This window comes from Panthera onca, chromosome B4 (genome assembly GCF_046562875.1).
Source record: "Panthera onca isolate mPanOnc1 chromosome B4, mPanOnc1 haplotype 2, whole genome shotgun sequence".
Taxonomy (NCBI): domain Eukaryota; kingdom Metazoa; phylum Chordata; class Mammalia; order Carnivora; family Felidae; genus Panthera; species Panthera onca.
The window spans coordinates 82,055,608-82,075,234 of record NC_138345.1 but is presented as its reverse complement, the minus strand read 5'-3'; the positions used below and the strand labels follow the sequence as shown (position 1 = coordinate 82,075,234).

The following is a 19,627-nucleotide window of genomic DNA, read 5'->3' as shown; positions in this document are numbered from 1 at the left end:
CTCACATCAGCCTCTGTGCTGACAGCTCAGAGCCTGGAGCCTGCTTCGGATTCTGTGTCTCCCTCTCTCTCTGCCCCTCCCCAACTTGCACTCTGTCTGTCTGTCTCTCTCAAAAATAAATAAACACTAAAAAATAAATTAAAAAAAAAACAACCATGGGGTGCCTGGGTGGCTCAGTTGGTTAAGAGTCTGACTTTGGCTCAGGTCATGATCTCACAGTTTTCGAGTTGGAGCCCCACATGGGGCTCTAAGTTAGGCTCTGTGCTGAGAGCTCAGAGCCTAGAACTTGCTTCAGGTTCTGTGTCTCCCTCTCTCTCTCTCCCCCTCCCCTCCCTCACGCTCTCTCTCTCCTTCAAAAATAAATAAACATTAAAAAAATTAAAAACGAAAAAACAAAAAAACTTGGCCATAACCTGGTCCCTGCCACTGTGGATGTCCGCACCCACCCCCCTTTCCCTTACCTGCTGTTGAACTTCTCAGGATATTTCTCTCGCATGATGTGGAATCGGTGAGCAATAGAGGCATCCTGGAGGGAATTCAGGGCATGTAAGATCAGAGGCCTGCCTCTTCTCTCAGCACAGAATACTCTCTCTTTAACTTCCCCATTTGGCAGCAGTATGTCCCATGTTCTTTTCTTGCAACTCACACCACTGTACCCCACCCCTCATTTCCCTGTGTCACAGCCCCTTTAACTTCTACCTTCTCTTTCTAACTAGCTCTAGCCTTTCCCTTCTTAACCCCTACTTCCTCCCTAGCCCCCATACCCCACTCCACTGACCACACCAATGGAGAAGTAGTTATTGATGATTTGAAAGGGGACTGGGTCACTCTTTTCTTCAGTTTGTTGAGGTATCACCTCCACGGACCACCGATCCATATGTACCACCTTACTCATCTCTAAATCCTTGAGGATCTTCCCCAAATTCTGTCCCTCATATCCTAAGGATGGGGAAGAAGATAGGTTAGTACTGAGCCCTGGGTCTCAGAGGGCCCTCTTCTTAGCTCCCAGCCCCACAACTTCCCAGAGATCCTCTGCCCTAGTTATGCAGACCCTCCTAGCCCTAGCCAGTGAAGGGGCAGGGTGCTTGGTCAGAGCTCCCATGGGCCATTCTCTCTCTTTTTCTTTTTATGTAAGCTCTGCACCCATTGTGGGGCTCAAACTCATGACGCTGAGACCAAGAGTCGCATGCTTTATCGGCTGATCCAGCCAGATACCCCTCCCATGGACCAATCTTAAGGTCAGCCCCTTGCTGTCCCTTTTCTCCACACTGTCATGGAGAGTGAATCTTGCCAATGTATATATGCATCTAACAATAACATCAAATTAGGGGTGCCTGGGTGGCTCAGTCAGTTAAGCATCTGACTTTGGCTCAGGTCATGATCTCACCATTTGTGAGTTTGAGTCCCATGTCAGGCTATGTGCTGACAGCTCAGAGCCTGGAGCCTGCTTTGGATTTTGTGTCTCCCTGTTTCTCTGCTTCTCCCTTGCTCATGCTCTGTCTCTCTCTCTCAAAAATAAATAAACATTAAAAAACAAACAAACAAAAAAGCAATAACACCAAATTCATCTGAAAGATTAATAAAACAGCCAAGAAAATACAAACTTCTGGGGCTCCTGGGTGGCTCAGTCAGTTAGGTGTCCAACTTCAGCTCAGGTCACGATCTCATGGTTTGTGAGTTCGAGCCCCATGTCGGGCTCTGTGCTGAGAGCTCAGAGTCTGGAGCCTGCTTTGGATTCTGTGTCTCCCTCTCCCTCTGCCTCTCCCCCACTTGTACTCTGTCTCTGTCTCTCTGTCTTTCTCTCTCTCAAAAATAAAGAAAATGTAAAAAAAAAAAAAAATTTAAAAAAAAGGAAATATAAACTGCTGGAAAAGATGAGTGATGAATAAGGATTCTCTTTCTCTCTCTCATGCTTCCTTTCCCTATTCTACCAGAGAGAACACAATATGAAGCAGTGGTATTTAAACACTGTGATACTGACACAGTGAATAGAATAAAAAGTTCAATACTAAAGAACAGAGTGTCCAGAAATAGACTCAAGTATATAAGTGAATTTAGTATATGATGACATTTCAAAGACACGGGAGAAAAGATAGACTATTCAATAAAAAAAGGTGCTGGATTGGGGCACCTGAGTGGCTCAGTCATTTGGGCATCCAACTCTTGATTTCGGCTCAGGTCATGATCTTACGGTCATGGGGTCAAGCCCTGCCTCATGCTCTACACTGAGCTCATGCAGAGCCTGCTTGGGATTCTCTCTTTCCCTCTGCCCCTCTCCCCTGCTCTCTCTCTCTCTCTCTCTCTAAGATTAAAAAAAATAAGGTGCTGGATGTAGATGTCACTCTTTACACCAAAATTAATTCAAGATGGGTCAAAGAATTTATTTAAAATTTTTTTTTAATGTTTATGTATTTTTGAGAGAGAGAAAAAGAATGTAAGCAGAGCAGGGACAGAGAGAACGAGTGACACAGAATTTGAAGCAGGAATCAGGCTCTGAGCTGTTAGTGCAGAGCCCATGGGCTCGAACTCACCAACTGTGAGATCATGACCTGAGCCGAAGTCAGATGCTCAACCGACTGAATGACCCAGGTGCCCCAAGACAGGTCAAAGAATTTAAATGTAAAAAACAATGCCTGGGTGGCTCAGTCGGTTGAGCGTCAGACTTCAGCTCAGGTCATGACAGCTCCAAGTCTGGAGTCTGCTTCAGATTCTGTATCTCCCTCTCTCTCTGCCCCTCCCCTGCTTGTACTCTGTCTCTCAAAAATGCATAAACATGAAAAAAAATTTAAATGTAAAAAAATGAAGCCGAATTTGTTCTAGCAGAAAACACGAGTGAATGTTTTTGTCCTCTTTGAGTGGAAAAGTCCTTCCTTTCTAAAGCATAATACAAAACAGGGAGCCAAAAAAGTCGAAGACTGATAAATACAATTATATTAAAATTTAAAACTTCTGTATGCTTAAATAAACACACACCGAAAAAAATATACAAACTGGGGAAAAATATCTACAGCACATATAACAGACTAACTTCCTCAACATTCAAAAAAATACTTATAAATCACTAAATCTAAAGTTAGTAGAATATGGGCAAATAACACAAATAAGCCAATCACAGAAGAAATACAAATGACCAATATGCACATTAAAGACACTCAGTATTGCTAATAATTAAAAGAAATGTAAATTAAAACAATTAGTTAACTTCTGTTGCCTATCAAATTGACAAAATGCATAGAGACTGAGAACACCAAGTGTTAGTGAAATTATGAATAAGCCAACACTCTTATTTGCTGTTAGTTGGAGCATAATTGATCTTTATTTTTGGAAGGCAATTTGGCAATTTTTATCCAAATGTTATCCAATTTTATGAAAATACTTTCATGCAGCAATTTCACTTTTAGGATTTCTCTTATAGAAACAAACACACATGTGAACAGAGATGTGTGTACAAGGGTGTTTGCTGAGGTACTGTCTAACACAGCACAAAATTGGAAACAATCTAAATGTCCTTCAGCAGGGGAAGGTTATATAAATTTTGGCAAATTCATGCCAAGAAATAATGTGTAGCCATTGAATATAAAATGTAATCTGTGTGTACTAACATGGAAAGATCCCAAGACATATTATTTAATGAAAAAAGAAGTGTCCCAGAACAATCTCTGTAGTATGATCCCATTTATGTTTGTTTAAAAGTTGTGTGTGTACGTGTGTATGTGCGTGTGTATGCGCGTGTGTATGCATGCATGTAAAAACAGGAAAATGAGTGCAAGAAAAGAAACAGTGGTTATCTCTGGGGAGGCACATGGAATTTGGTGGGGAGTAGGGGGAGGAGACCTATATGTGAAAACACACATTTTACTTTTAAAGTCTTTTACAATGAGAATGTACTGATATATTATTTGTGTAACTTTTATTTTTTTTAGTGTTTATATATTTATTTTTGAAAGAAAGAGAGAAAAGCAGAGAGAGAGGGAGACAGAGAATCCCAAGCAGGCTCTGCACTGTCAGCTCACAGCCCCATGCGGGGCTTGAACTCACAAACTGTGAGATCATGACCTAAATTGAAATCAAGAGTCTAATGCTTAACTGACTAAGACACCCAGGTGACCCTCATTTGTGTAAGTTTTAAAAAGAAAATAACTAGTAAAATGTAAAATGTTCATACTCTTTGAGCTGGCAATTCTACTTCTAGAAATATTTCCTAGAGAAATGGAATGCTACTCTGTAATAAAAAGAGTGAGGTAAACCTGACTATATTGAAATATAAGGATAACCACGATGAATGGTTTAGTTAAAACAAAGAAGAAAAACATCATCAATAGAAAGATCTTTTTAAGTACATATGAGTATGTCTGGAAAGAAAAACATGGAAGAATAGATTCCAAAACTTCAGGAAGTAGATTACAGGGAACTTTCTTGGCATGTATATCTGAAATGTTTGAATTGTTTTTTTACCACAATCATGTATTATTTTTGTAATCAGGGGAAAAAAACGATTAAAAAAAGTAAGTATCCACTTCCTCACATTCCACTGATAGTTCAGTTCACTGTAATTTGCCTTTCCCGATGCCACCCTGCTGAAACTGTTTTGGCAAAGATTGCCAATAATTCCTGCCAAAACCAACAGTATATCTTTAGTTCTCATTTTTAACTCATGAAACTCCTCACTTGGCCTCTAAAATACCATTCTCTAAGCTACAGAGGACCCTCTCTGTTTCTTCTTTGTGTCTGTGACAGGCAGAATAATGGCCCCTCAAATATGTCTGAATCCTTTTTCTTTTTTAAAGATTTTATGTATATATATATATATGTATGTACATATATATGTATGTATGTAGTCGCTACACCCAATGTGGGGCTTAAAACTACAACCCCGAGATCAAGGTTGCATGCTTTACTGACTGAGCCAGCCAGGCGCCCCAAAGATGTCCACATTCTAATCTCTGGAATCTGTGAACATGTTGCCTTACAAAGCAAAAGAGACTTTGCCAATGGGATTAAATTAAGTTTTTTGTTTTTTTTTTTTAAGTAAGCTCTGCACCCAACATGGGGCTTAAACTCATGACCTGGAGATCAAGAGTTGCATGCTGTACCAACTGAACCACCCAGGTGCCCCTAAATTAAGGATTTTTAAATGGGGGAGATTATCCTAGATTATCTGGGCAAGACCAATATAATCACAGGGGTCCTTCTAAGTGAAAGAGGAAGGCGAGAAAGAAGACTCATGGAAAGGGATGTGACAATGGAAGCAGAGGTTGGAGTGATAACGTTGCTGGTTGGAAGCTGGGCCATGAACCCAGGAATACAGTCAGCTTCTAGAAACTGGAAAAGTCAAGGCAAAGAATTCTCTCCTAGAGCTTCTAGAAAAAAACACAACCTTTGCCAATCAATACCTTGATTCTAGTGCAGTGGGACCTATTTGGATTTCTGACCTCCAGAACTGTAAGATGATAAACCTGTGTTGTTTTAAGCCACTGCTCATGGTGATTTGTTGCAGCAACAATAGTACATGAACACAGACTTCTTTAATAATGCATCTTCCTCTGCTTAACTGTTAAATAGGATGTTTTACTAGGGTGTTCCATCCTTGTCCATCTTCTCTTTTCACCTCTTTCCTCGGGTAACTCATCTACTCTCAGGATGTCAATTACCTCCTAGAAACAGATGATTCTCAAATGTGTATCTTCCTAACATCTGTTTGTAACTACCCACCACACATCTCCATCTCCTCCACATGCTCCACTGACACCTCAAGTTAATGTGCCCAAACTGAATTGATCTTCCTTAAACTGGTCCTCCTCCTGTATTCTCTATGTTAAATGGCATCCCACATGCTCAGTTCACAAACCTAGAAAATGTCCTAAGACTCCTCCACAACCCATTAGTTACAAGTACTGTGGTTTCTACCTCATGAACTGCACTGCTGTTGCCTTCGCTTTGGTGTTCAGCATCTCTTGACCAGACTATTGCAATGTAGGTAATTTTCTATCCTGTCTCCTTCCTCCAATCCATCCTCCACAGAGCTCCCACTGTGGTACTTCTTTCATCTCTTCTTCTTCGAGTCTTATGATTTTTTTCAATATCAACACAAATTTTCATTAGTGTGGTATTTATATCATTATTTCATGATTTAGATTGAATTGGCAGAAACTTCTATGAGAGTCTCATTTGCAGAACACACAGTGAAGACCCCAAATATACAATTTCAGAGGGTCTAATATTGTAAGTAAAACCAAAGTTAGATATTGAAGATTTAAAAACTGGCTTGGGGTGCCTGGCTGGCTCAGGTGGTAGAGCGTGCAACTCTTTGTCTCGGGGTTGTAAGTTTCAGCTCCACATTGGGTGTAGAGATTGCTTAAAAATACAATCTTTAAACATAAAATAAAATAAAATATAAAATAAAATAAAAACTGGCTCCCAAAGCTGGTCATATAGTTTATATACAAGATTTAGATTATTATATACACTCAGAGAGGGGCACCTGGCTGGCTCAGTTAGAGGGCATGCAACTCTTGGTCACGGGGTTGTGAGTTTGAGCCCCATGTTGGGTGTAGAGATTGCTTAAATAGTAAAACTTTAAAAAATAGAAATGTAAAAAACAGTATGCATTCAGAGATATTTTTACATTCTGAAATAATATTTTATATACACAGGAATTTTTATTATATAGAGAGAATGTAATTTATAGATATACCTATTTTCTCTTTGAGTTACATTTTTCATGAGTTCAAGTGTTCCCCATGGTTCAGGGTTTGCACATTCAAATGCCTCAGTGGCTAGAAAGGTAAAGTGAATGAGTGAATAGCAGGGAGCTAAAAAGTGGTGAACTGAAGAACATATGACCTACTCCTCAGAAATAACCAAAGTTTAAAAAATTTAACACACTTCCAGGCAAGCAATGCAAAACAATATTAATTGTTTCTGTAGGCCATCTGCTCTCAGTCTCTGGCAGGGTAAAATTAAAAACTTCTCAGCACAGCATTCATGACCCTCCATAATCTGCACCCTATTCAACTCAGTCTTTCCCTTCCCCATTCCCCACCTTGCACTGCATGTCCCAGTCATAATCAATGACTCACACTTTCCCTGACGGAGGCACTACCATGCTATTTGGTGGCTCTTCTGGTCTTACACAACTCCTTCCACCTAGAATGCCTTTCACTGTCCTTAGCAGTCCCCTATTCCAGAATCTTCTGCATGATCTCAGAGCTGGACTCTGAATCCAATAGCCTCAAACCAAGACACCTCAAACTCAACCTGTCCCACCCTGGCCTCTTTATCTACCAATATCATCCCTCAAACTCTTTCTGTTTGAACGGAAAAAGAGACTAGAAATCAAAGACTATATTTAAGAGACTGTTGCAATTGACTTGGGAAGAAATGATTATGAATGAACAAATGACCTCTGATTAATTGGTTGATTGACTGAATGAATCATGGCCAAGTTCCCTGCTAGCTCCATCACTAAGCATCTGACTTAGCTCTTACAATCTTTCTTATTCCCACATTGTCCTCCCCTACTTCCATATTCCTTGATTCTCTGAGTCCTAAAAGTTGGTTGGGAAAAACAGAAGGATATTTTTAGGTACACAGGGAAGGGGACTGTCACCCCTGACCATTCTAGGTTCAGACTGTGGTCCTTGCTTCTTCCAAAGCTTTCTTCCTTTGGGACAATCCACTTTGGTAACATCCCATCTGTGCCTCTCTTCTTCCCCAACGCTCTTTCTACAACAGATGCCTAGACGCCTTATCCATGTGCTTTTTTCTTCCTACCCAACTCCCCCTAATTCCCAGGAAAACAATTTCTAATCACTTACCTCCTCCCCATCTTAGGCAACGAGCCAGATCATTTCCAGTGCCCAGGGGCAACACGGCAACAGGGGGCACAACTGGTAAGTTGGCTTTGTCTAGGGAGGCAGGTCAGGAGATGGATGGAGAGAGTTAGCTCTAGAGGGCCAATGCCCCGGTACCCTTTCCAGAGCCTCTCCCTGCACTGACCTATGGTCTCTAGAATCCAGCCTACTGTGCCATCTCCACCACACACCAAAATCCGGTAACCAGGAACATCTCTGAAGAATCTGAGCCTGAGATAAAAGGTAAGAGAGAAGATGAGGAAGGACAATAGGACCGAGGCTACCAACTCCTGGATGGGCAGATTACTTCTTATCTTTCATTCCTTATGACCCCCTTTCCCTTTGTCAAAAGACTTGTTTCTATTAAGGGCAGAGAAAAAATACAATGGGGAAAGTTATAGACACTCCCCAGTGGTTAGGGAGAAACTGGTATCTATTTTGTTTTTAACATTTGTTAATGTTTATTTATTTTGAGAGAGAGATAGAGAGCAAGCCGGGGAGGAGCAGAGAGAGAGGGAGACAGAGAATCTCAAGTAGGCTCTGTTGCTGTCAGCACAAAGCCCAACATGGGGCTCAAACCCATGAACTGTGAGATCATGACCTGAGCTGAAACCAAGAGTTGGAGGCTTAACCTACTGAGCCACCTTTATGTTTTGAGAGCAGAGCAAAGATGAACCAGGGAAGTCAGAGATGGGGGATACCCAGTGATGCTAATAAAGGCAGCATTCTGAATTCTGGTTTCTTGAGGTCCCCTAGCCCTGCCCTTCCAACATGTACTCTTTTCTGCTCTCCCCCAACATACACAAGCAGACACATACAAACACTGTGATATAGCCCCTAACCTATACTCACCCTGGCTCAGGACCATCTTTTAGGAGGTTGAACACCTGTCGAGGGTTTAGTAGATACTGGAATTTCCAAAGCACCCTGTGTGAGGGAAAAAGGAAAGTTCAAGGCGGGGGATGGATATTCTGTACTCTACCCTTTTGATGTCCTCCTCAAGTACACCCCCTCCATATACACAGAATTCCCAACCTCTGTCAGTCCTCCTTCCCCATCTTAGAAGACCCAGTATATCTCTTCTCACCTCTCCCCCTGCTTCCCGCCACTCTTAGGGTTGACAAAGACCAGAAGTGGGTGGGTGTTAGAAACAGGGTCAATCTGAATTTGGGGAAAAAACAAAGATAACGAAAACAGGATTTTGTCAGAGTTAAGATAGACCCTGGAGACAGGGGCAGAAGGCTGACATTCCCCCACAATGCTTCCCCCTCCCCTACCACGGTGGGGCTTCTGGAGAACAGGCACCATTCCCCAGGTTTCCCACTTAATTTCCTCCCATGAGGGCTCCAGCCAAGAAAAACCCACCCCCAACATGTACCCGCAGAGCCTCAAAGGTGCTCAAACTTAAATCATCTGTGGTCTTCTGGCTTGCTTTGTTAATTTTACGCTCCTGTCCAGAGGCCTAGAAAGGGAGGGAAGCAAAGGGAAGGAAAACTGGATTGTGTGTGAATCCCTAAACAGATGAGAGTCTGACTTGAATCCTAAAAGGTATAGGCTCTCTGCTCTAAACGGCATGGTGTGTGTGTGTGTGGGGGGGGGGGGGGGAGGGCTTAAATCAGGGAAGCACCCTTCCTGCCCCCTCCTAGGCACTGCCCAAGGGTCTCACCAGGACGCTGGGATAGATGGAAGATGGAGGCAGGATGTGATCCCGGAGCAGCCCACAGTCACACTCATGACCCATGGTTTGCAGGCAGTCATCATGAATCTGAAAGACAAGGTGGGCATGCAGACATCATGGAGAGAACTCCAACACCTCTCAACTTGAGGGCCTAGTGCTGGAAAGAGAGCCCTTGGGAGCAAGGGCAACGGTGGCTGCCAGGAAGATGCAGTCAGGGAGGCCAGTGCAGAGAGGGCAGTTTAGGAAGGGGCCCCAAGGCACAGGCTGGAGGACAGCTCCCAAACTGACCTCTAGGTGGCACCACACACAATGCAGTCCGACCAGACTGTGGTAAATGCGGATCTTTTTCTGACAGCGGTCACATCGGCCAGACTCACAGCCTCCTCTCACCCACACATGTGATTGGACCTTGGGGAGAAAGGCAATCCCTTGACTGAGAGAGTCTGAGCAGAGACTAGTGGAAGGGCTTGAGGGCAGCAAGTGGCCAAGGCCTAGGGCAAGGGCCAGGATGCAGGTGGTAATGGGGTGGTTATGGGATCACTCACACCAATGTCCTTCCGGGACTTGGCATAGGTGCTGACTTCACAAGGCAAGGCCTTCATGGCACACTGGTCATGAACGACGTACTTACAGACTGGGCAAGAAGGAAGAAGGTCAGAGCCTTAGCTGCAGCCCCTCCCTCTATTTCCTCCTTACCTGGGTGTAAGGCGGGATCATTCACTGAAACAAGACGTATAAGCCCTTGCTGTGAGAGTGTGGTAGAGAATTAAAGTTTGAGGTGGGGGCTCACCTCCAAGACCCGTGCCTTTTTCTCACTCTTCCCCATAAAAGAGCAATTGCTACCACATGCCTACCCCCACTCTTTCCAAATGCCAGGAACTCAGCTGAAAGATGCCAAGGAGGCCCAGATTTAATAATAGTAATAATAATAATAATAATAATAATAATAATAATAATAATAGCAGCTAATTTTTACTGTAGACTCAATAATATGTACACGCACCTTGTGAACTACTCTTCGTGCATCAACTTACGTAATGCTCACAATTACCTCATTTTTAGTTTAAAACTTCATTTTAAATTGAGGCTTAAAGAAGTTATGTGGCTATGTTGTACACCTTAAACTAACGTAATATTATGTGTCAACTGTATTTGAAGAAAGAAAGAAAAAGAAGGAAAGAAAGAAAGAAAGAAAGAGGAAGTGTATGGCTTTCCCACATAATTAGTCAGTGTCAGAACCCAGGATTCAAACCCAGCTGTCTCTAAGTTCAAAGCACCATGTCCTGCAGATAGCCAGGGTGCCCCTCTGCTCCCACACTCCCAGGCCCCATCACTCACGGTTACAGCTCAACCCCTGTTTGCCAAGACCAATGCTTGACTCGCACAGGTTGCAGTAGACTGGTCGGGGGAACCTCTTGGGTCTCCACATGTGTTGCCCATTGTCCTTCAGAGTCTGGGAGGGCACAACAGATGTAAGGAGTGTCTAAGCCCTTAGAGGGCCAGCCTCTGGCAAACACATCCCAGAGCAGCTATCCTACCCATCCTCACAAGTCTCTCCTACTCACCATCTCCAGACCCAGTAGCACTAGCAGTGGCACGGTGGTGGCCCCAGCCCGGAGCCACTCAGCTAGGGAGACAGAGCCGCTGCCATCATAGTCAATCTCTTTCATCATCTCCTGAAGAATCTGAGCAGAGAATGGAGGGGACTTTTAGTGTGAATGGCCTCTCAGATCTGACACCTCTCGGTGCTGCCTCCTAGACAATCCAGCCCACTGCTATCCTAGCCCAGGGAACCGAGCTGCCTGTCAGAAAAGGGGTAAGGTAGATATAGGACTCACCAGGGAAAAGGCACAAGGAGGGACATTAAGGAAAAACCGCCTTACCGGCCTCAGCTCAGACACATCCCAATCCAGGTATTCAGCTACTCGCATCATCTGTATGATGATTCTGTCCACTTCCTGGGGGCCAAAAGGTAAGAGCCACAGCCATATCCCACCTCCTTACCACCATTCAACTCTTCTCTAGAAATCAGGGTTCCTGGGTTCCACCCCGAGAGCCACCTCTCATTCTCAGGTGTCTCTGCCAAGTAAACGAGTGTCTATGTGTTTTGGTATGTTTGCAAGGCAGCCCCCAATTCATGTCTCTAGCCTCTACTTTTAGGAGGCAGGAGCTGGGGACCCACTCCCAAATTTAGTCCTGGAGGATTTGACTTATCCCTCTAGCTTCCTCTGCTTCTTAAGGATCTTGGAAGAGTTGGGACAGGAGGGCACAGACAAATGGACACATACTCCCTTGGCCAGCATACAGGTCCCCCAACTCACTGAGCTGTCCAGGATCCCATTTCTGTCCGTGTCGTACAGCTTGAAGGTGACTGTGGGGTGTTTTAGGGGGGCCAGGGTCAGTTTGTGAGGGATACCCAAAAAATTAATAACAGAATACAGGAATAATAAAGACATGGGAGAGAACTTTTAGATGAAGAGCCCAGAGCCTGGTGCTGGGACTGAGAAAGGAGACAAAAAGGGAGGGGAAACAGGCCTGGATTCCACTCTTGGTGAATCTGATTGGGGAGACAACACACACCTCCCACAACCCAAGAACACCCCCAGGATACCCACATTAAAACATACAGGACATGGGAACTGGGATAACTATGATAGATGGCATTAGGTATAGGAGTCTGGGGGAACAGAGGAAATGGGTCCATTCTCTGGCCCCATCTTTGTCTGGCCCCGTCAGCCCTTAGGAATCCTGAAAAAATAGGGGAAAGAAGGCTGGAGAACACCTCCTCTTCCCTCTCCTTTTTTCCCCTCTTCCAGTCCAGGATTACAACTCACATTCTAGCTTGTCTTCTGGCCGGCCACCCTCCAGAAGGGAAAAGTAGCAGGAGACATCACTGAGACATACCAGATCTGGTTACAGAAAGTACAGTATTTCTGAGGCTGGGCCTCTCTCCACCGTGGCTCTTCTCTTTGCCTTTGTTCCAACTCTTCCCTTTAACTTTCCTCCCTCCAGTTCCCAGACCAGCATGGCTATCCTCTACCTCTCTTCCCCAACCCTGCCCCCAACACGTGACTCAGTTAAACTCTCACCCCAACACTCATACTAATTTGAGTTTTCTTTTGGAAGCCCAGCCCTGTCCCACCTACATGATCATACCATTTTTCACAGTGTCTTCTAAACAGTGACCCGTCTTGAAGGATTCAAACAGTGCCAGACTTAGGTGATTGGGAACATTATCTGCTTCCAGATAGACTTTCAAAAATTCCTGGAATCCCTTGTACCCAATGGCCTATGATGAGAACAAGCATTACCCTAGGAAGTATGCAGGATGGGAGTTGAGGACTGAAGAATTAGGAGTAGTGAGGACAGAGACAGTAAGTTGCAGAGCCAAGAAGCATCCAAGGCAGAAATATAGTTTCTTCTCAAGGCTGAGTACTGAATCAGAATCTCTTGCTTTGTCCTATAGCAATAGCTGTAGTAACAGTGGACACAGGGGTATCTAGAGGGAGGATAGCAAGGGGTGGGCCCAGAATAATCACTGGAAATTGGGGATCCCAGTGGGATAGCAAAATCAAAGATGGGAGGGGTTGGTCAAGGAGAGGATTTCCCAGATGTCACTCACATCTCCTTGGAGATATTCAGCCATTTCGCCATCCTCAAAGAGCTTTAGGACATCACTGACCTTTTGGGTGGAGTCTAGGGTGTGAAGAGGATGAAAGAAGTGCATTAGTCTGGTTTGGTTCTCCCTGCCCTCTGCCAGAGTCCCACCCAGACATCCAACAGGAAAAAAAGAGTCAAGTAAGATAAAGAAAGAAGAATTCCAAGAAGAAACACAGAAATGCACAGAGAAATACCGCGAGGATAACATTTCAGATGCTCCAGAGCGGTACCTCTCTTTACATCTCTTCTCTGAGACTTGGGGCAGGCTGTTAAGGTTCAGAGAAGGTGGGTAGAAAGCTGAGACCGCAGATGTCTCCCCATCTCTCTCTCCCCCCTTTCCCATGCCTATGGCTGGCTTTGGGCTGCTGGGGAAACTCGGGGAAGCAGGGATGTGGAGCAGGGATTCTCTGGGGTAAGTCTGCCGAACTTGAGGACTGAGAGGAAGACTCACATTCCATGTACTTCTGCAGCTGGGCAAAATCACTGGGGCTTATTTGGCCCCTCTCCTTGGCCATCTTTCTTTTATTCTGAAGGAGGGCCACAAAGATGACTTGGTAATACCTCTGCCTGGGCCTCTGCTTCCAAGGGTAACTCTGGAGGGAAATGGCAAGAGTATGTGGTGGGAAGAGCCAGCTGTCTTCGTCTTTCCTTCTGTCTGCTCCGTTCATTGTCCACTCCTACTCTTATTTCTGTTCTTTCCTTTTCTCTGAGTCCCTCCCCAGTCTCTTCCTTTCCCCGTGTACCTCTCCCATGTGTCTGTCTCTCCCTTACAGAGTCTGTCCTATGTCTCTGTTTCTCTGACTCATCTCTGACTCTTTCCCCTCCATTTCTGGATCCTTCTCCAGCTCTCTGATTTCTCACCCATCTGTCCCAATCCATCTCCCACTCTCCCCACACACTCATTATCCTCCCCCCACCCCTCCCCAACTCCCACTCCTCCACCCCCCATCGCTTTCCCAGTCTATGTATGTCTCTGTGGGTGTGTCCCTGTCCCTCTCCTGTTTCTACCCTTTCTCCCACCACCCCCAGTCTTTGCAGTCTCTTCCGAGCCCGCTCCCTCTCCCATCTCGCATCCCTCAGTCCCGGCCCTTCTGCCTTTCCGGCCGTTCCCACAGCGGCTGTGGCACGCCTCCCCGGCCACGATCCCATCTTGCTCCGCCTCGGGCCTCGGTCCTCAGCACTACTCAGCCGCCCACTTCCCGAACCACCCACGCCCCTCAACGACCTCTAGCGCTTTTGACGCGCGCGACACAGAACCAGCTCTGGCCGTGTCCCCAGCCCTGGCCCCGCCTCGCCTGAGTCCCGCAGAGCTCTACTGGGGAAGGGCGGGGACCCCAGGCTGGCGCGCGACTGGAAGGAGGTAGGAGAAGTCTCTGAACATCTATCCGTCTGGCCTCCCAGTTCTAGGAGGGTTGAGCTGAGCGCAGGAGTCTCAGATTCAGGTTTTTCCTTACACCCTGCTAGATTACCAGTGTTTAGGGAGCCCTAACTTACAGCCTTGGGACCCAGGGACCCTCACGCGGATCATGCTGACCACTGACAACAAGGGCCAAGTAGCAGAGGGCAACTTGGCTTGAAGATTCAATAACAGCAATAACAGTTATATCTTACATTAGTATAGTATAGCACTGTCTAGGAGTCAAGCAAAACTAGGGTTAGTCATATCTGGGTCCCATCCTTAGATCTGATACTGCTGTGTGATTTGGACAAATTATATCTGTAAAATGGGAAGAATGATACCTATCTGTCACAGTTGTGAGTATGAAGTTAAATCCTGTATGAAAAGTACCACTGTAACACCTGCATATAGAAGGCCTACAAGAAATGGTAGTTCTCACGGCACTAACAATTATAATCAAATCCCATGAGATAAGAAATTACTGGTAGAGCCATTCCACACACGAAGAAACTGGAGTTTGAAGAGGTTGGGACTTCCCAAGGCAGGTGGTAAGTGGAGGAGTCAAAGCTCTACCCCAAGAACCACATGATGGGGCCCCTGCCTCTCCCTGTCCTCCTCTTGTTCTACTCTCCCCTCCACATACTGCCTTCTAATCTCACTGCCCTCCTTTCTGTTCCTTAAACCAAGTTCTTCCCTGCTCAAGGCCATGAAACTTACTGTTCTCTCTGCCTAGAACATCCTTTCCCTTCTTGGCAGAGCTGACTTCTTTGCCTAAGCTGAAATGTCAGCTTCTTCAAGAGACCTTCCCTGATCATTCTCTCCTAAAGTAGCCCCCCTCCTTTGCACAGCACTCTCCTTTGTTCCCTTCATAGTACTTATCGCACACAGAAACTATCTTGCTAATTTGTTTGCTTCTTTGTTTACTGTTCGCCTTCCACAAGGGCAAGAACTTGTAAATTCCACAAGGGCAGGAACTTGTCAGTGTTGTTCACCACTATATCCCCAATACCTTGACTGGCGCTCAGCATGTTGTAGGTGCTCCATATTGGTTGTACAAATAGTAGTGTAAAGTTAGGGAGCCATATGTTGGAAATGCTAGTCCAAATGTGGTTAAATGGGTTTCCATAGTGTCCGTCCTGACAGGGGAATATGAAACAATTTGGAACACATTTAGGAGGTGCTTGGTAGATATTTGTTAAATGAATGAATGATGCTAAAAAGCACTTATTGGGGCACTCCATCTAGGGCTCCTGCCTCCCCTTTGCCCACTCATTTAGGGTTAGTTGGGTAAGACTCAAGGAGGCAGTTAGGGCCTACAAGAATTTCCTTTCTGATGGTGTAAGAATCTTCTCTGCAGCCTCTGCCCTTGGGACATCTCTGCTGTCCCTGTCTATGTAGTATACCATTCCTGTTCTGGGGTTCTCTGGGAACAATAAGAAGGGAGTTCTGGGACACTGATATTCTGGGGAAAAGGACTCCACCCATCTGGCTCTTTTCAATGACTATAATCCAACTTCTATTGCCAACAGATCTAATGAATACATAATAGTGTTAGGGTTAATTGGGCCTGTATGGCTTAATTAGCCTCTCTGATTACCCCTGGGGATTCTTAAATGGCTCCAAGGTTCTAGGAAATGAAATCTGAGAAAGTGACAAGGAGAGAGCAAAGGAGGGACGATGAACAGGAAAGAGGACATGTCTCTCTTTTCGCAATGACCCTTCCTAGCCCCCCACATCTTACATGTAGTTTTTAGTACAGCTTAAGAGAATGGATGTTTTAATTATACAGGCATGGATTAGAATCCTAGCTCTTGGGTGAGTTATTTCATCTTCCTGAACCTGTTTCCTCATTGGTAAAATGGGTACATAGAGAAATCAGTCACAGCATGGAGATTAAGTAAGATAATACATGCAATATACTTAGCAAACGGCATGGCACAGAAGAAGAACTCAGTAAATGTTAGCTATTCTTGTTGTTGTTGCTGTTATTGTTGTTGTTCTAGTTATATGAGGGTGGTACACAGAGAAACTCATCTGGAAATTAGGAAAAATGATGTCTTTGACACAGGAAGGCATAAATTCTAAGGACTCCCAGCGGCAGTGAAGCCCAGTTGTACACTTGCCCTTATTGTGTTATTTCAGGCACAGACATGTAGTATTAGGATACTGCATTTTGCCTTTGGGAGGGTGAGGAGGTGGTGAGAAACTAGACCATCAGGGTCCAAGGATACCTCTGGGCTGGGACCTTGGACATAAGGGCTCCTGGTATCTTTTCAGTTGTCCTCTTGACTTCCCTCACTGAAAGTTTGGCTGCCCCTGTTGCCGAATCGCAATAAACTATAGGATCCTGGACCCTAGAGCTGGAACAAATCCAATTTTGTCCTACCTGCTCCATACTAACCCTGAGGCTATAACCTGGGCTAGTCTAGGCGAATGCCAGGGCTGGGAGGGTGCGGTCGGTCTGCTGCCCGCCTGCCAGCTCTTTGTGACTCACCCTTCCCTTCCCTCCCCTGGCTTCCCTGCCCGCCCCTACCAACCTGGGGTGAGAAAGTAAGTTGACTTGGAGGCAGAGAATCCTAGAACATCTTCAGAGCTGGGAGGTACCAACTCTCACATTTTACAGAGCAAGAAACAGGCCCAGTCAGAGAGCCACTCTCGCAGGGACACCCAGACTCTAGACCTCCATTAAATCTCAGTGCCTCTGTTTTCTAGATCTTATTTTATTTTATTTTTTAATTTTTTTTAACGTTTTTATTTATTTTTGAGACAGAGAGAGACACAGCACGAATGGGGGAGGGGCAGAGAGAGAGGGAAACACAGAATCGGAAGCAGGCTCCAGGCTCTGAGCCATCAGCCCAGAGTCCAACGCGGGGCTCGAACTCGCGGACCGCCAAGATCGTGACCTGAGCTGAAGTCGGATGCTTAACCGACTGAGCCACCCAGGCGCCCCTCTAGATCTTATTTTAAACAGTAAACACTAAAATTGCTGGTAACCAAGAGGTACATATGATTTCCAAGGCCAGTGCAAACATTTAAAATTTCCTTTTTCACTTCAACATTCATCACTCCCATTTCAAGTCATATAGATTTACCATTACTGAAGAATGAGCTATGTCCCCAGAACATTCAGGCTGACCCAGCAAGGAACCCCAAGCAGCAAGCCCAGGTCTGATTACCTAGACTTCTGAATCCCTTAACCACACCAGGGCCTGCACCCTCCTCCTCTTTCCCAGGACTGACGGAGGGTCTAGTCTTTCCTGCCCATCCCTGCTACAAGTCAGTGCCCCCTGCCCCCCAAGGAATCATTTGGCTTGAAGTCCCGAAATTCGGTAAGCCTACATACATCTTGCAGATGGGAGTGTTGCCTGATTAAGGGGTGGTGTGTGTGTGTGTGTGTGTGTGTGTGTGTGTGTGTGTACGCGCGCGGGAGCCCGCATGTGTCAATGTGTAGTACAGGAGGAAGTTACGATGTTGGCATGGTTGGGGGATGTGGGCTCAAACGTTCTGAGGCTGAGGAGATGCCCAGTAATAATCACATTTCTTCCTCAGTGAGGTTCATGTCCCCCCATTTAAAGGTGAAAAGTGGGATTCAGATCCAGGTAGTTTCAGAAACTTCCCGGTGACAGGTGTGGAAAGGACGGGTGGGAAGTTGGGGACCAGGAGGCCAAACAAGAATCCTTCTGCACCCATGCAGTGTTGTGAAGGTTCCAAAACGGACTTTGCTTCCATTCGGGTCCCCAGGAGCCGAGCTTCACCATCCCTCCGAATGAGCAGGAGGGATGGAGGGGAAGGTCTAGGGGAGACGCTGCCTGCGGGGCTCTGGCCCATTCTCCCGCTGCCCCCCGAGTCCTGGCGCAAACCCTTCTAGCTACCCGCTCCAGCTGTCAGGCTTCCTCCTTCTCGGCCCAGCAGCCCTACCCCAGCCCGAGCAGCGGCCCCTCCCGCGGCCCCCGCCCCCTCCTGCTCCGGTGGGAGGGAGGGAGGCGCGGGGGGCTCGCGGGGTCTCTACCTTGCCTGCGGAGGGCGCGCGGTGGGAGCTGAAGCGCGGCGCGGGAGCTGAAGCCCGAGCTGGGCTGGAGGGGACGGACCAGGCAGGCGCGGCTGCCGCGAGGCCGCCCCGTTCCTGACGACACAGCTGCCCGCCCCCGACCCCGGCCGGCCCGCCTGCGCCCAATCCCGGCGCCCCCAACTCCGGGAACTCCAGTCTGGAGAGGTCCCTGTTTCCAGCTCGCCAAGCCTGATCCTCCCACCTCCCCAATATCTGTAGGGCTCTGGTCTGCGCCACTTTCTCCACATCCTGCGCTTCTCTTCTTCCCGCCTCGGGACAGCTCGGTTTCTATCCATCTGCCCTTTTTTCTAATCATTCACAGCCTCTCCCCTCATCCCAACCCTGGGAGGCCAAGATAGGGGGCGGGGCCGATGATGGCACAGCTTGGCAGCGGCACACCTAGGCGACGTCTAACCCTCTCCCAGTTGCTGCCATCCGGGGGACTTCCCTTCCCAACTCTTTTCCATCATCCATTGACCGAATTCATACTCAAAAGATCCCACAGCAGCAAGCCCAGAGTCCCAGACTCTACATCCTGACACACAAACGCCTCCCTCCTCCCATGGGCTCTGCACTGGTTAACAGTGTTTGAGGCCTACCTTTACCTCTAGTTTCCTCACCTCCCTAAAACCCAAACCCCAGATGGCTCAGACTTGTTTTCCCCAATGTAAGTACACCTCCTTGTCTCAAGACTCAAGGCCTTCCCTTAATTCTGGGATGGTTTAGGTGCAAAGAGAACTCTGGTCTGTGTCCACTCTTTCTCCATGCCCTAACCCTCCCATTTTACCTGCTGGCCCTGGCAGGTGGTGTAGAAGGCCCTGGCCAAACGTAAGGTTGAAAGAAGATCCTTTCAGCAGTTCCTGTCTGGAAACTTCTGAAGTTGTTAAGGCTCTTAGGGCAGCATGGATGATGGTGAGGCTGGTAGTGCAAGGGAGATAGACAGAGGCCTAGGACTAACTGGTAGGAACTGGGGACCCAGGCATCCTGCT

The 19,627-nt window shown here is 46.4% G+C and overlaps 1 protein-coding gene across 6 annotated transcripts in view; it reads right to left on the bottom strand.

The window, feature by feature from the left end:
- The window catches only part of DGKA (diacylglycerol kinase alpha), a 21,756-nt gene extending 2,129 nt beyond the window's left edge, over positions 1-19,627 (bottom strand). The window contains exons 1-19 of one of the 6 annotated variants that reach the window (XM_060657312.3): positions 19,426-19,627; positions 13,643-13,784; positions 13,154-13,227; positions 12,688-12,820; positions 12,366-12,440; positions 11,853-11,902; positions 11,415-11,489; positions 11,097-11,216; positions 10,870-10,984; positions 10,077-10,165; positions 9,820-9,939; positions 9,520-9,618; positions 9,232-9,315; positions 8,941-9,014; positions 8,706-8,780; positions 7,999-8,084; positions 7,818-7,907; positions 779-939; positions 462-526 (exon numbers count right to left, since the gene is read on the bottom strand). In XM_060657312.3, the coding sequence (XP_060513295.1) occupies positions 462-526; positions 779-939; positions 7,818-7,907; positions 7,999-8,084; positions 8,706-8,780; positions 8,941-9,014; positions 9,232-9,315; positions 9,520-9,618; positions 9,820-9,939; positions 10,077-10,165; positions 10,870-10,984; positions 11,097-11,216; positions 11,415-11,489; positions 11,853-11,902; positions 12,366-12,440; positions 12,688-12,820; positions 13,154-13,227; positions 13,643-13,706 (1,649 nt within the window). In that variant the 5' untranslated portion in view covers positions 13,707-13,784; positions 19,426-19,627. Of the gene's footprint in view, positions 1-461; positions 527-778; positions 940-7,817; positions 7,908-7,998; positions 8,085-8,705; positions 8,781-8,940; positions 9,015-9,231; positions 9,316-9,519; positions 9,619-9,819; positions 9,940-10,076; positions 10,166-10,869; positions 10,985-11,096; positions 11,217-11,414; positions 11,490-11,852; positions 11,903-12,365; positions 12,441-12,687; positions 12,821-13,153; positions 13,228-13,642; positions 13,785-14,286; positions 14,405-16,510; positions 16,534-18,599; positions 18,724-19,425 lie in introns of those variants that run through there. The other 5 variants (XM_060657313.3, XM_078449805.2, XM_060657311.3 and 2 more) reach the window with 5 other exon arrangements.